The 16,597-nt window shown below is 45.2% G+C and overlaps 1 protein-coding gene across 3 annotated transcripts in view; it reads right to left on the bottom strand.

Moving 5' to 3' along the window:
* pds5a (PDS5 cohesin associated factor A) overlaps positions 1–16,597 on the bottom strand; it is a 35,283-nt gene that overhangs the window by 12,419 nt on the left and 6,267 nt on the right. For all 3 annotated transcript variants that reach the window (XM_088909084.1, XM_088909244.1, XM_088909391.1), the window contains exons 3-20: positions 13,449–13,652; positions 12,401–12,487; positions 11,237–11,334; positions 10,986–11,112; positions 9,782–9,862; positions 9,169–9,309; positions 8,797–8,912; positions 8,351–8,445; positions 7,717–7,862; positions 7,277–7,428; positions 6,033–6,146; positions 5,855–5,936; positions 4,816–4,864; positions 3,485–3,624; positions 2,164–2,279; positions 980–1,085; positions 696–856; positions 98–221 (exon numbers count right to left, since the gene is read on the bottom strand). In XM_088909084.1, coding sequence (XP_088765210.1) covers positions 98–221; positions 696–856; positions 980–1,085; positions 2,164–2,279; positions 3,485–3,624; positions 4,816–4,864; positions 5,855–5,936; positions 6,033–6,146; positions 7,277–7,428; positions 7,717–7,862; positions 8,351–8,445; positions 8,797–8,912; positions 9,169–9,309; positions 9,782–9,862; positions 10,986–11,112; positions 11,237–11,334; positions 12,401–12,487; positions 13,449–13,652 — 2,139 coding nt within the window. The remainder of the gene's footprint in view (positions 1–97; positions 222–695; positions 857–979; positions 1,086–2,163; positions 2,280–3,484; positions 3,625–4,815; positions 4,865–5,854; positions 5,937–6,032; positions 6,147–7,276; positions 7,429–7,716; positions 7,863–8,350; positions 8,446–8,796; positions 8,913–9,168; positions 9,310–9,781; positions 9,863–10,985; positions 11,113–11,236; positions 11,335–12,400; positions 12,488–13,448; positions 13,653–16,597) is intronic.

A 16,597-nucleotide genomic window follows, 5' to 3' on the forward strand; every position in this document is an offset into this window, starting at 1 on the left:
TATTAGTCTTCCACAAAAAGTTAAAGACATGACCTTAATTTTCCAGGAGCGTAAAACCCGTGCTACTGTCAATCTGAAATCAAGTGTATTTCTTTACCTCAAAGATCTGAGCCAGCTGCACCTCCTTGTTGTGGAAGATGGCGTGTATGCAGTGCACCGCATGCTTGGCCTGGTGCGGGGTGCCTCTCTTGGCCTTCTGGTGCAGGACAGGAATCAGGGTTCTGCGGACAAAGGAAGAGAGCGTGTTCCCCAACAGCAGTCAGAGAGGAGTCCTGGCACCTGGCATCCCACCCTTGACTTCATGATGTGCATCTTCAAATATAACTGCAGTGAGCTCACTTCATCTCGGCTTTGCACATCTGACTTTGTAAGATAAACGTAAATCCAAATCATCCACTATTTTACAAAAAACATGCACGCCACTCAAATGGAATGTTAAAGACCAGACCCTTGGACAAATACGCTACCAAAAACCACATGGATCTAGGCAGGTCAAATTGTTTCTCCTCTTGTTCGGCACTTGTTTTCTGAAATGTTAAACCTGAGGGCTGAAATGCAATTTTCTCGCATCAAACCACAATCACACAAATTTCCGGATTGTTTGGTTGACAATTTAGTTTCTGATCTGCCGAGACATTTGTCATTTTTCTTCATGAACTACATCACTCGGATCGGAGGATGAAGGGCGCCCTCACGATCGAATATGCTGCAGTTCCGTCTCGATCTTGTGTCCCGTGTTCCTGAAGATCTGGATAGCTGCCTCAGCCACCTTGTCGTCTTCCATTTTCAGGCACTGCAGGAGGGACTCGTATGTCTCCGCCGAGTGGAAGGAGGTGGGATGAGTGAAAGACAGAACCTGCAATACAAGAAAACACATTGAGGGAAAATAACCTAGGAGAGAGGTCCTTTAAGTAGCATGTAAAGGAGTTCAGAGGGGAAGAAAGGGTAGGAGAGCATGGAAACTGTGCTGTGTTCTCACCTTGAGCAGCTCCAGTCCAGAACGAATAGCAGTGTCAGGAGTAACGCCCTCTTCCTCGTCATCTGCAGTACCCTCTATCGATTTATTCAGCAGCTTCACCAGAGCACTACAGCCCAAGATGAAAATCACGCATTAAAATACACTTGCCCAGTGATTGTTTTCACTAGGGGAAATTTAAAAAGAAATCAGTAGGGAAAAAGCTCACTGGGCCACTGAACAGGAAATAAGCACATTTCTTGCACTGAACCTGAAGGAGGAACTATCTGCACTTGCTGCATGCTGACACTAGGTGTCACTGCACATCTCCCTGCTTTACTTGGGCAATCTTTGTGCTGCAACAGATGATTAATCCCTAAACACATAAGTGTTAATTTTTGCACAGAATTAACACTCCATATTGCCTGATCTTGCTTTTACATTATCATGTAATTAATTCCCTAAAAAGACTACCAGTTTAGCTGTAATACGGCTTGGAACTGGAAAACAAAAAATATCCCTGTTCTGGAATCCGTCCAAAGGAGAGCAAACAGGTTCTTTTGTGGGATAAAAGGAAATGGCATAAAAGGAAATAACCAACAGGTTTAAAGAGTTAGACCTTTTTAGTTTTCAAAACTAAAAAAAAATAGAAAGACTACAAGGGACCTAATTCAAGTATTCAAAATCCTCAAGGCAATGGCAAAGTCAGCTCTACGAATGACTTAGAATTGACAGTGAAACACCAGAGGATACAAATATGTACTGCTAGGCTATGCTTTTAAAAACCAAAAACATGGAGGCATGTACATAAACAAAGGGTTGTGGGATCTGAGAACAAACTACCGAGACGTGCTGTTGAAGAGACCACTGCTTCTTTAAAAACAGCTATACGAGTTCCTAAGAGCTTCCAAAAACTAAACAAGAATATGGGCCAAACTTCTGTTCGGAAGTGTTTTAATCCTTGTATTTGCCATCTCTGAGGTTTTGTCAGAGATGGCCACTTTAGGTCCCGTTTAATTCTAACATTTATTTAAAAAACAAATAACACTTTCCTCTTGTCAGGGAGTCCGGAGCTATGCCAATGTGGCAGCTCTGTCAAGTTTGTGATCATGCTGAATCTGTTTCTGTGTGTAATTTTAAAACGGCTGTGCCCTGTTCTGCCCATGACAGTCAGAGAGCAGGTACGATGAAGGACTGCTGTGCTTTACCTGATGGCCTCCGAGTCGATGTGGACAGGTGCGATTCTTTCCAAGAGGAACTTCACCATTTCCAGGAACGGGTTGGTCGGTTGCTTAGGGTACGTCAATTTACGGGATATTTCTCTCTACAAAAAAAAAATTTTGATCCAACCAATCTTGCAAAAACTACATTTTGAGGTACATGAGACCTTTGTAAGGGAAAAGTCTGGTGAACCTAACAGTGCACTAACTAAATAACACACCAAGCAGGTTTTAGTCTTACACCTTTGAAACTAGTAAAAACTGCGTGATGCGTCAAACACCGCATTAAAAAGGTGCTCAGCATTTTCAAAACGTTCATCTTAATCAATAACTATAACCAGCAATATCATTACCATTACGACTGATGAATTTTCAATTATGAAAAGAATGACTAATTTCTGGAAAGTACTTATGACAAGACTATTTTGATTTGTGTGGGTGTCTGTTATCCTGCATCGACCACATTCAATGACATGTGCAATCATGGCCAGCTCAATGGGAGGACGTGCTGACAGACTGTGTGGACATCGGGCTCTTGCTGAGCTGGCTCATACTATAACCATAACGCCCGCCCCTCCGCTTCACCCCCTCGCTGTTCTCCACTGGGGTGCGTCGCAGTACAGTGGCTGGCAGCCACACCAGCACTCTGCCTTGATCACCGCAGAGACTGAGAGAGAGCACCTGAATTTAGCGAGAGCTGCACTGCAGCAGGTGCACTGAGGGTATTTAAACCCTGGTCAATCTCTCCTCGGTTAGGTGGGATTGACATACACACACACAATCTTCTGAGCCACCATTCCTCAGCCAGCAGCCATCTCACAGCTGGCAGCCCACTGAAGCCCAGCAGGTGTGAGCCTGGTCAGTACTGGGATAAGAGACCTCCTGGGAAAGCTAAGGTTGCTGCTGGAAGAGGTGTTAGTGGGACCAGTAGGGGGCACTCACCCTGTAGTCTGTGTGAGTCCTAATACCCCAGTATAGTGACGGAGGCACTATACTGTAAAAAGGCGCCATTCTTTGGATGAAACGTAAAACCGAGGTCCTGACTCTGTGGTCATTAAAAATCCCAGGGGGACAGCTGGCCAGGGCTGGTGGGGCTCCGAGCAACCCCCTGGGGATTCTTAGGCATGTTCAGGCTTAGGGTGTCGTCATCTAGAGACGCGACTTTCGTCCAAGCAGCACCGAACCTCCAGTACGGGGAACGCATAGCCTGTGACGCGTCAAAGATGGAGTCAGCCTAAACCTAGCTCCACCCACACATCCGGTTATTCCCTACTGCAAAATGTGCCAGGACAGGGAGGGAGACGCTTACCACACACACTTCCGCCTGCTTGCAGGAACAGGTGGGGCTGATCAGCAGCTCCAGCTGGGCCCTCAGCTTCTCGTCCTCCCCCAGCACCTGGTTAAACTTCTTCATGAAGTCCTGGGCCTTCCCCGGGTCCGGCAGGTTCTCTGGGAGATACAACACGCTTCCTAATGAACAACCGGAAAGCTCAGAAAGGAGTCTGTTGGTAGTCTTCTTGCTTTTGCCCAGAAGACAAAAGGGAAAGGGATGCAGAAACACTGGAGCCCTGGGAGGAAAACCTCTCCTGGGAAGTGAATCGGATTCACAAAAGTAAGAGGAATTCTGCACTGTCTCAGTGGCAGCTACTGCAGTACTTCACATGGGACAAAGTAATGCTCAGTCACCCGAGATCAGACCTGAGCAGCAAACTAGAAGAAAGAAGTGTGGCTCGCCTGATGTCCACAGATCGATTAGCTATTAACAACGAAACGAGCAAGAAGGGTCAAAACAGCCTTCTCGTATTACCCAGCACTCATGTCGGAGTAAAACAGAAATAAATATCCCAGGGTCAGAAATCATGAAATCAATTCCTGAAATCAAGCAATAACTATCTGACAATGCTCAAGGAAAAAAGTGGAACATCAGAGAATGTGGAAGCCTTTCTATAAATTCTGTGACTATCACAATGTTAAGTTTTGATACTGAATCAGAGGATGGTCATCACTCTCTTCTCCTAGTTCCACCTTCTAATGAGCACACATTATAACACCTACCTGAGCCTGTATACAATGCCATAGCAACTAACACTTGTATCATAAGGGATTATAGTTGATTATTTAAGTGATTTCAACCTTTTCCCTCAGTGTAGTTACAGAATAGGAGAAAACTGAAAAGACCGTTTTAAGTAATAGGTAATTAAAGACAAAGCAAATGCCTTCTGGAAAACAGAATTTTAACTTAAGCTACAAACAAGACTTTGTAAGCACGGCTCCTGACGTCTCAATAGAGATGCTTGTATTAACATATTTCTAAACAGTAATATGAAAATATAGTTGTGCGTTTCTCTACTGAGTGGCCTTTCCCCTCAATCTAACACTCTTACAAAGCACCAACACGAGCAATAGGGTACCAGTGGGAGGACAGGCATGTCTCACTGATGTCGATATGAGCTCACAGACACCTGCCAAGCAACAGGAGTGAATGCTGTGCTGTAAGCTGCGTACATCACGGCCGAATCCAGCCTCTCCTGCCTCCTGGTACACTATGTGAATCTCAGGGACGAGTGGCAATGCATTCCTTATCCTATATTAGTACAAGTTGAGAAAAGTGTCAGCGAGAGAAATGAAGAACACCCTTACTTGCTATTGTCATCAGCTTCCCAAACATGGCAGAACTGTTTGCTTCCGACTGCAGAAGGAAGAGAAGGCAGCTTTAGAGATAAAACTTATTTAATTCCAACTGTCATTGACAACTTTGGGGGGGGGGGGGAAACATTGGAAGTGGGTTTTTTTTATCGCAATTTCATTTGCAGGCTGCCTGTGCTGCACCACCAGGACCTACCAACCGATGCTGTCAATCTGTGTTGCCTCAGAGCAGAGGTATCAGCTTCTTCCCCTCTTGGAAAATATAGTGTTTCCTACAATGACTAATTTATCTAGCTGATGCTTTTATCCAAGGCGATTTTGATTGTGCCAATTTTTTCTGCCGGGAATTTTACTGGCACGATTCAAGTGAAGTATCTTGGTCAAGAGTACAACAGCAGTGCGTGACCTGTGATTCGAACCCACAACCTTCCAGTTATGAGTCCAGAACCCTGACCACTGCCCCACACTGCTGCTTCCTCCGCAGACCATGAGCAACACAGATTCTGGAGGACATGAGGTTACCCTTCAATGCTTCGTGTCCTCTTACAAGAGCATATAAGAGCTTATAAGAGCTGAGTGCACCTGGAAGAGGAGGTTCTGTGGCAACACCCAGGTACCTGGGAAGGTTATTTTACAGGTATTTTTTTCCTAAGTGTCATCGCTAAGACAAAGACCACCTCACACCCCTACCGTCCTCTCCATGTCGGGGGGGTGCTTCTGCAGGAAACAAAGAGGGAAGGAAGCTGAGATTCCACAGTTTTGTGCGATGGGAGGCAATTCCAGGGCTTAAGCAGCATGTGAGCTCTGTGTACCATGCAGGTCTTCGCCACTGTACAGAACATGGAGCTCTGTTAGACCAACACGCCAGGCCAGCTAATGGATGGATGTGGATGGAAGATTTGGGATGAGAATTTCATCCAGTGGTGGAACACATGCTTTGCGAGGATGAGACCCCAAGCTCAATCTCTAAGGAGCTTTCCGAGACGAGTGTTAAACTCATAAGGACTGGGAAACAGGTGCAAAGTCGTCTTACGGTCGGCTGCTTATGTAGGTCCAGAAGCTCCCGAACGTGACTCCTCAGCATGTTTTGGCATTTCCACATTTCATTCAGTGCCCTGTGAAGCAGAACGAAAAGCAGTGAGAACCCCTGCTGTTGCGCTTCACGAGCCCCCCGTGTGGTAACTGCTGAAAGTCACGTTGAGAGCACTGACTTGACTGCGTTGGGGTCCAGGCTGGCGTACAGGTAGTACAGACACTTCATCTTCTCCTCCGTCTCCAGGTTGTGGGGGACCATGTACTGGGCGAAAATCTTTTCAACCAGCAACCTGACAGGAAGACGGCCAAAACAAAAACATTTAACTCAGACATCGAACAGCTTCTTCTTTCCAAGCGACATTCTTTTACCGAGCACCCGTGGCCCTGTCGACAATATCCAGCCACTTTTAAGAATTCATTTCCAATCACATGTTCATGCAAATAGTCCCAACATTACAGTTACATCCATAAAAGGAACAAAATCTGTCTTTGACCCATTAAAAGCTCTCTTATTGAGCTTGCCAACTCAACTCAAGTGTAAGAGTTAAACCTGAGAACCCCATCACACAGCTCTTGACACAACTTCACTCCACTTTGTTCACTACACGTTTGGGCTCTTGGGCTTTAATATCTGTCAGTGTTTTTAAAAAAGACCATTAGGTAAGATTTCACAGTCTGTGAAATGCAGTTCAATCTCCGTTTAAAGTATTGAGCCCAAGAGCCAGAGTTTCAGCCACTTTTGGAGCTCTATTAGCTGAAGTTAAAAACTAGGAATTTGATGAAAAGATCCATGAGGTTAAACCAATGACCTGTAAATTTCTTCAAAATACGGCGCAAGCAATAAAATCAAGAAGAATTTGGAAGTCGGTTTTCTCCCCTGAATCTAGAATAGAAATTAATTATGTACATTTATTTTAAACAACCTGCCAAATGTGGAACCATCAACTGTTAATAAACGTGCCTTAATGCTGTGACCTATATACAACTACAGGGGATGTCTTCAGAGACGACTTGTCAGGTCTCTTTACACTGCAATGCCCACAGTGTCAACAGCAGAGCTAGGGCACTGTAAGCCAAAAATATCCTTGATGAGCCGCCCAAACCCAGTGGCTCTTGGCCAACCAAGTGCCGCAATGTGAGGAAATCCAGTCACATATAGCAGACGATTCTGCTCAGACTGTAACCTGTAATCTCAATTAATCAGAATATATAATTAAATACACAGTCTTTATATAGACTTTCATGCTTAAGCTCCAAGTGTGAGTATTTGCAAGTTTTGAAGTTACCCGAGCTACAGCAAAATTCTCTTAACACACATAGATGCTGTGCTCGCTGGTGTTCTGGGTCAGAGCTCGGTTCACACCACACCAGCCACAGCAGGAAGAGGCTCAGGCGTCCTGGCTGTCGAACTCGAACTCACTTGTCGTCGATGCTGTTCTGGTAGTAGATATGGAGCAGCTTGTCCTTGATCCAGCTGACCTTCTGGGCTGCCTCTTTCCCTGCCTCATGGTGCAGACAGTACTTCTTGTACAGCTGCGCAAGTCCCATCATTGCTTCCTTCCTCACCCGCCACTGACCGAGACAGACAGGCAGACAGACGTCACCCAAAAAGGACGAAGCTGGAGTTTCTTTCTTCACAGAGCGCAGCGTCACTCAAGGGTCTCTCTAAATTCACTTCAATCAAGACCATCGATTCCAAGCCACTCGGGAGAGAGACAGTGACCGCCAAGTAGACTTGAATTACCCCAGACTGTGTCGGGTAAACATCACACCCGTGCCTGGTTTAAATGAGCACATTGTTACGGTTTCTTACGGTAATTGTTGCTCATCGCATTCCAGCCGGTCTCGGGCAGTACTCACCCTCTTGTCCAGCGTCCTCTCCCGCACGAATCCCAGCAGCTGGTCGTTCACTAGAGACAGATCCTTCTTGCCGGCGTTTATTATGGTCACAATCACATCGTGCCGAATGGCCTCCTCGGGGTCATGAGACCTGACCTTGAGAAACTCTGGAAAGAGGAGCGCAAGGGCACTTGTGGTGATTTTTTTTACCTTCATAAATTTGGGACCTGCTAACTTTTAGGCCACCTCTGCTCACTGCTACCATTTCCCTCCTACTATTACAGCAGGAAGAGAACCAAACACCTGCCTCTGAGCTTGTAATGGCCATCTGGCTTTTCCACAGGTTGAGCCCAAAGTGCCAATGAGAGACATCAGAGGAACAAGAAATGAAACCTCAAATGCATCACTTCAATCACACTGGCAAGTCACCTCCCAGAAAGGCCACTGCTGCTTAGGAGAAGGAGGATTTGCAAGTCTAAGGCTTTCCCGGCATCCCAACAATTCACGCATTGTTAATTCTGTATTTAAAACAAACCTTTTATACCACGATGATATTGCAATGAAACCTGAAACTGACTTTTGCATTTGTGCTGTTTTTTTTAGGCTGAGGTGTATGGCAAATGCCCTGGTCATGTGAAATGCAAAGCCGGCATACCTGTGAGATCTTTGGCTAAATCTGGATGGTTCATCAAGCAGTGGCTGGCAAACTTGACACACTCCAGCCGGACAGGCACGTGAATGTCGTTGAACCTGAAGACGGCAAAGCAAAACTAAAACAGACTGCATACCTGTGCAATATGGGCAGTGCGAGCTAAATGCTCAGGCATCATTCAATTCCAATTCAAATGTACTCCCATAAACACAGTACAGCAGAGTTACTCACTTAATGAAATCCCACAAAGAAAAGCAGAAATGACAACAAAGTATAACAGAAGTGAACAATACGTTCGGGACATGAGTCCTTTTTGGATCTTGTTATAAAAGCTTTTTAAAGAAAGTGATTTTTAAAAATTCTACCCCGTGAAAAGGATTTTATATTTCAGTCATGATGATAAGTTCTGAGAAATAAAGGAAGACATCACCAAGAAAGGAATCCATTACCTCCCGAGAAAGCACTGCCAGAGTGGGCGATTTTGGGTAGCGAGCTCCGAGTCCTTCGCCCCAAACAGCTTGGCCAGCAGGCGGACGACAGCCAGTCGCTCCTCACCATCGTTGCTCTAAAATAAGACGAGCATTACGTTTAAATGAGCCCAAGGCAAAAACCGACTGCCAACAGAAAATAATCAGCTTGAGGACTCCTAAACCTGAACTGCGCTACTGCAACTCATCAATACAACAAACTGGATGCTGACAATTGAAAACCCTTCAGAGAAGTCCAGCTTTGATGTACTGCAGAAATAAAAGGCAGAAAAAGGTAAAAATAAAAAGCGTTACAGTAAAGTGTTATTCACACTGTAGTAAAAAACCTCCGACCTTCAGTTTGAACTCCAGCTGTGGCATCACAGACATGAGAAGTAGGGGATCGATGGCGAAGAGCTCTTGAATCAAGTCGAACACGTGTTCGGACAGATCGCTGACTGAGGATTTCCCCAGCACCAGAACCTGATTAAAAAACTACAACACGGGAATAATACTCACACACTGCACAACACAGGCACAGGGTAATACCAAGCTCTGCCTAAACGCTGTTAAAACAACCCCCCATTAGAGAAGAACTACTCAACCTTCGTGGCTTGTGGGTCTAATACTCTTCTGAAAGACAAAGTAGATCAGGTACCACAAATTGCACAAGGCCTGGCTACCAATATGGATAGTGTCGATTTCATTTTGACCCTTTTGTTTAATCTATACGGCAAATATTTACAGTATTTAAGCTACACTATTAGTATTAGTACACTAGTACAGTATTAGTATTTTAATTACTAATGCATAATAAATTACAAGTTTAATGAAAAACAACCTTGATTTAAAGAAAGAACTCACAGCAGCCTGTGCTCTGCTTATCCAGAAGAGAAGTAATACAAGCCCCTGCTGTATATAAAACAATATACTGCTGCTTGAAAGAATGAACACAGTCACCACTCACGTTGGCAATGCACGTCTCAATCGTCTGCACAGTCCTCTTCAGGAGGATTTTTGCGAGATCGTACGCTTGCTTATTTAAGTTCTGAAAGATGAGAGATCGAGGTGTCAGACCACATCAACATTTCAAGAAAGAAGTGTGGCACAAAAAGTGGGGGGGGGGGTAGACCGCAACAAATCTATTTTTGGAACAGTAGTATAGTAAATGAAGAAATTGGCGCACCAAAAGCAACTCTTGTTGAAGTAATAACAGAACAGTCTGATGCTGATTAACAATTCATAAGGGAAGGACTTCACCTGAGGCGAGCATGCTGCATGCACACCCTGCAATTTAATTAGCACTTAAATTCAAGTAACATTTGAATGAAAAAAGCTGTTTGTGAAACTTGTGCTGCACTTCACTTGAGTCAAGTTTTTTTGTTTTAATGCTGTCAGCAATAAGCAACCTGAACACTTAGCACTTCGTTTTACTGGCAAGTGTCTCTGTAACACCCATTCAGTGGGCAGAAAACAGCCATCAACCACCAACCGTTTATACGACTTTACACAAAATCAGCCCTGAACCGAATGAAATATATTAAAATTACTTCTTGTGCATTACGTTCAATAGGAAGCATATTCTTGTGCAATCATGACACTGGCAGGGGGTGATGAAACTCAGTCTTTTCCTATTATTCATCAGCTACATATACAACAGCTTTCCCATCACAGCAGTCATTGCGTTTCAACAATTTATTAGGGTAATTAGAGATCAACAGTCACAGATTCTAGTGGTCACTGAGTGAAGTGACAACGTGCGACTGGGGACTGGGACAGGCTTTCACACAATAATAAACATGCCCTCAGCAAAGAAGATTTATAAAGAAGGGACTGGAGCTGCCTAAACTGCTTTGAATGATTTGGACTAAGTCTAATAAGGGGATTGAACCTGCTGAAGAGGAGCTCCAGCATTGATTTTCCTTGGCTATCCCAACAATACAAGAAAATGAAAATTAGTGTTCGAATTATAATCCATTCTGGAACCCATGTGGAGCACCAGACAAAACACATGCAGTGGTAAAAACCCCTTTCCTCTCTCCTTCTCGCCAGGCAAAGAGGATTTCTTTCATGGATTCCCATGAAACGTGCTATACAGACTCCGGACAGGTGTCCTTCCAGTGTTTTAAGTCTTAATGACTGAAGACGGTGGAGCTGGGGAGCAGGCCGACCTTGTGTGCGGGAATGAGATTGATGAGAATGGAATCCAGCAGTTCCTGAGTCACCCCATCACCCTCCATGATGATAGAACTCATCAAATCCAACATGTGCATCTGCACCTTCTGGTTGTGGCTGTTGCTGAGGGGAGAGAAAGGGAAAGAGTGGAATAAAAAGGGGTAAAACAGGAAAACAGGGATTTCAGTAAACAATACAAAACAAGATAAAGAATGCAAAAACGAGAGGTGGCATGAAAAAAACTTACTTGATGACAGAGAAGAGAGTCTTAAACAGCTGTATGAAAATCTCGTTGCAATCCTCCAGCTCAAAGCAAATGTTGTAAGACTTCACCCAAGCTAAGTTCTTGAACAGAAAAATGAGACGTGTTAAAGGACCTACAGCAGTGGCAAAGCATCAAAAAATACCTGAAAAAAAACGACTGGACTTTTTCATTAAGATTTTTTTCTTACTGCTGCAGCACTCTGGATTTGTAAAGCCTAAAAAATACTGATCTAGATCTGTTCAGATATTTGTAGGCTAGAGAACGCTTTCATTACTTGAACATGCAAATCTTGTTCTTTTAATGCGCAAAAGTCTCTTTTTTCAGATATCACCTGCACCGTGTCTCCAGATGCTCAGTGTCACCTTATCTACAGAGTGCATGGGGTCAAATGTTAGAGGACACAGGTGCCACTGGGAACCCAAGAGCCATCTTACGCTTAAATTAACACCCTGGAGATATATTTTAAGTATTGTATAGATTAATGATAGAGTGGAACACTTTATTGGTGTTGATTGTTAAGTACAGCACTCTGTCAAAGACACTGTACAAGTACTTTGACAGGATTTACTTTTGTACCCTTGGAGTCCCTTGTCAAAAGACTCTTGGGATAGATAAATATATAAATAACTTATATTTTTCTATGGTCTCTGTTGCACTTGACACCTTTTAAATGCCAGCATTAACACTATTAACACTCAAGAGACTGATGTCACACTTACATTGACCATTCCTGTATCCAACACATTTATAAAACTGCAGCCTCTCTGCTCTCAATCGCAGTGCAGAACTGAAATCAGGATATTGATCTAAGCCTGGATTTAAGAATCAAGGAGCTGCTTAAAAACTCTACAGTAAGTGCACTGCAAGGGCTGTAATTTGAGTAACCCAGGTTTAGTGTACAGCTTCGATAATCACCCTGGAACAAAAGTGATACAAACTGGTCCTATAAGTACAATGATGCCTTTAACCCCCCCTTAAGGACTGATAGTCAATAAGCAACAAACATCATTGTGAAAATAACCAAATCAAAAAGTAGGATTTATAAAAATTCTAACACGTCTTCAGTTTAAGCTTCATCTCAGCCCTGTGGTCCTCGTGTGCAGCCTGAAAAAGAGAACGGGCACACGTGGTGTCACCTGGACGCACCTCTAACAGGTAGAAGTATCTGTTGAACTGGGGGCTCTTGGTGTCCTCAAGCCCCTTCAGCTGCCGTGTGATGAATAAGAAAATGTCCTGGAGAGAGAGAGAGAAACAATACGGTCAAGTGACCAGAACTGTGGAGCCCTGGGTACCCCAGAGCCAGGACCCGAGCAATGCCTTCTGGGGTCTCCCTTCATGGCCATGCAACCACATTACACCAGGGGGTCCAAGACTGGATTGATCGTTTCTTGCTGCAAAACTCGGGCAGGCTGGTGCAACAATTCCATAAGAATCTCCTCAGCTCTGAGAACACGCTTTCTAATTCACTGCATCACGGATTAAAAATCCGACACTTAGGACACAAGCATCTCTTGGAAACATCAAGCAATTACCTTATACAATATTCAAGCCCTTCATGCTTTCTTTTTCTGTTTTGATGAAGTGCGCCTGCAGTAACAGGCTCCCAACCCTAGCCTCTGCGCTGGTATCTCCCTGCCTTTCAGTGCACTCAAGGCCTTGCTTCACAAACCAACTTTCTCGAAAATAACTGGATATTCGGCTTCGGTAAGAGAATCCTACTCAGAAAAGGCAGCAAAACGGATGTGTTGCATTGGCTTGTATTGTAAGTACTGTGCATTCAAGAAGAAAGTAGGGGCTATTTTTATAAGCATCATCATCACTATTCTCTACAAGCGGTTTTTCCCCACCACAGGAATTTCCAGGAACAGAACTCCTGTGTAAAATGAGGTAAAAGTGTATATTCAAACAGTGACGTACAGTAAGCTGAAGCAGTGAATGAGCAATATGTTTAAGGAAAACAATCACCCTGGCCAGTATCTAGAACAGTCTAATAAATTGGTTTCTGATGCCATGATGCTGTGTGCCATCTTTAGAGACATCAGTACGCCTGTAGCTGTACCAGCGTCTACACAGTGTTTCCCAAACCTAGACCAGGCACTGCTCAGAAAATCCGAGAACTGCCTTGTTTCAGAAACAGGGCATCTACACTGCGGCTGCAGCTGTTCGCCAGCTGAAACCGCGAGGGAGAGCGTACCTTGAGCTTGTCATGGGAGGTATAGGGCGCCTCAGGAGCGTAGATCCTGAAGATGTCAGCCAGACAGCAGGCCACCAGGAGGCGCACGTCCTTGTTGGGGTTCCTGAGGAAGAATTCCGAGGCCAGGTGCAGGGCCAGTGGCAGGTACTGCTGCTTCTCGTCCTCCGAGTCCTGGTCCATGTCCATAAACGTCTTCACCACCATCTGGCGGGCAGACAGACAGGCGCGTACATTCGATCAGCCCTATATTTAACTAGACAAAGGGGTCTCCTGGCCCAGCGTCATCATTGCAGTGGAAAACGCAACCACCAGACTGTAGAAACATCCTTCAAGAACTGATCTAATCAGGGGAAGCACAGTGGGACATTGTGAGACATTACTGTCTCGCAGTGCTGGTGTCCAGGGTTCAATTCTGGTCTTCGGGTGCTATTTGAGTGGTTTGCTCTATTCCCCCCCCACCCTACAGTCAACACACTATTGAGTTTATTGGCCTCTGTAAAACTGGCTCGGGTGCGAGTGTGTGTGCCCTGGGATGGACTGGCATCCTGCTCAGGGTGCATCTTTCTCTACTCCCGACGCTTGACAGGGTAGGCTCTAGCTAACCTGCGACCCTATATTGGATAAACTGGCAAGGAAAAGGATGGATGGGTAATAATAATTCCTTATACTTATATACCACTTTTCTAGACACTCCACTCAAAGCACTTTACAGGTAATGGGGACTCCCCCCAACCACCACCAATGGGCAGCCCCACCTGGATGATGCGATGGCAGCCATAGTGCGCCAGTACACTCATCATACACCAGCTCTCAGTGGGGAGGAGAGCAGAGTAATGAAGCCAGTTCATAGATGGGGATTATAACAAGGCCATGATTGGTAAGGGCCAGTGGGAACTTTGGCCAGGACGCCGGGGTTACACCCCTACTCTTTTAGAGAAATGCCCTGTGATTTTTAATGACCACATAGTCAGGACCTTAGTTTTACGTCTCATCCAAAGGGCGGCACTTTTTTATGGTATAATAGGGCATTATACTGCATACATCACTATGCTGGGGCATTAGGACCTACAAAGACAGTAGGGTGAGCGCCCCCTACTGGCCTCAAAACACCTCTTCCAGCAGCAGCCTTAGTTTTTCCCAGGAGGTCTCCAATCCAGGTCCTGACTAGACTCACCTGCTTAGCTTCAGTGGGTTGCCAGCTGTGAGTTGCAAGGTGATATAGTTCCTACCTATGATGGCTGATCAAATTGGTTCTAAAACTACAAATACCAAAAGGTGGAGACGTCAGGCACAGCCGAGCCAAACCTGTGACTAAAAAATGCCCCAGATAAAAACTTATCCAGTTAAAAGTTTGTGCTGTAACTCATTCTAAACACAGATGGCAGAACAACGAAATGATTGAAGCACAAAGACGATCCAATCCTGCAAACGGTCTTTTTAAAGACAACAGCTGTAACAGTTGAGCTAGTAAACAAGGGTTTTCCCCAGTTAGGGTTCAGCGCCCAATCAACAGACTAAACAGACAAAAGTAACTGTACACCACAGTCATAATCTTTCCTACAATCAAAAACATCCTCAAACGTAACCGTTTAATCTTCTGCTGTCAGTCAGTCAAGTCATGGACTGTTGTAAACTGAACCAAAGACAGTAGGATTGCTGGAACCAACCAGTTTAAAATCAGCAAGTCTTACATTGCACTGTGTGTTTCCTGTCTTAACTCAGGGGTTCCCAAATCTGGTCCTGGGGGCCAACATGCCTGCTGGTTCCCGTTCCAACCAAGCACTTAATCACACAACTGAATCTTTAATTGACTTAACAGTAGGATAAATTCGAATCGTTTTCAGATCCTAAACCTGTTGAGAGGATGCCTTTTAATTATTGCCTTTTGTAGGAAAAAAAATTGAAACTAATCTCTATCAAGCAACTTGTTCGTTCAATTAAGCTTCAAGGGGGTAATTAAGCTCATCAGGGACGAGGGCCTGGAGGACCAGTATTGGGAACCCCTGCCGGACTGGACTCCACATGGACCCGGTGTCAGCCGAGAGCGCCCGAGCTGTGGCCGTCTCGCTGGGGTCTGCGTCCACAAACACAGGCAACAGACCCCGCATCTCCAAAAGAGTTCTTTTACTCTGGAAAGTATTAAAAAAAAGATTTGTAAACTGCTGCCAGTGTCTTTAAACTAGAACACAATTCTTCATATACTGGACGGTTATTTTACCCCACCACTGTCTAGGAAGCGCTCAGTCCTAAAACCGTAGTGCGAGAGCTAAATTCCTCCTGAAAGCACCACAGTACAGCACACTGCTCACTGATGCATTATAGCCCTCTAACGAGCTCTCGTGGTAAGGAACAAGTATCCTGGTCTTTAAGCATTGCGGCCCAGGGCCTAATTCACCTGCTTGCGCAGACGTGTGCCACCACGGCAGAGGGCAGATGGTAGTGCGGCAGGGAACTGTGCGCACTGGCAATTCCTCAGCCTAGCCAAGAGGTTTCAGACGAGCCAAAGCTCCTTGTGTCCAGCTTTCAGAACCAGTTTGAGGACCCCGCCAGGGGCTCAGCAAAGTAGGGATTTGGTAAATATTCCCCCTTTCTTTACGCCCGATTACTCACGGTGTCGGGCTTTTCAGAAAACTGATTTTTCATTGTCAAGTGGTTGTGGCTTCACCCCAGCCTAAGGATAACTCTTGGGTGAATCATTACCCTTATTAGGAGGGCTTTAGGACCCAGAGGATCTTTCTTCTGGCTGATAAACCCTCCACAGCCTGAGCACCAGCCAACAGGGAGAGAGGAAGGGGGATGGGAAGGGGTGGAGGCGGGGTTGCTGTGCTTCACTCCAACTGGAGAGCTGAGCCGCCTGCAAGACCTGTGCTCCTGGCTCCTCAGAAAGCTCAACAAGCGTAGATTAAAACCTCCTGGAGCACCCCCTTTCATTCCCCCCCCCCAAATAATCCATGGGGGTCTCCATCTCTCCCACGGAGCCGTCTTCCTTAGGAAGACCAGTATGAAATGGAAAGAGCCCGCTGTTATAAAGGGAAGTAGCGTCCTTGAAAAGCTCAAATACTGCATGGAAACCTGCACAGGTCAGGTCAGGTCAGGTCGGGTCCTGATCGCCTCGCCAGGTCAAAACTGCATCAGGCAGGACTGGTCAC

The sequence above is a fragment of the Atractosteus spatula genome, chromosome 1 (assembly GCF_055471065.1).
Source record: "Atractosteus spatula isolate fAtrSpa1 chromosome 1, fAtrSpa1.hap1, whole genome shotgun sequence".
Classification (NCBI taxonomy): domain Eukaryota; kingdom Metazoa; phylum Chordata; class Actinopteri; order Semionotiformes; family Lepisosteidae; genus Atractosteus; species Atractosteus spatula.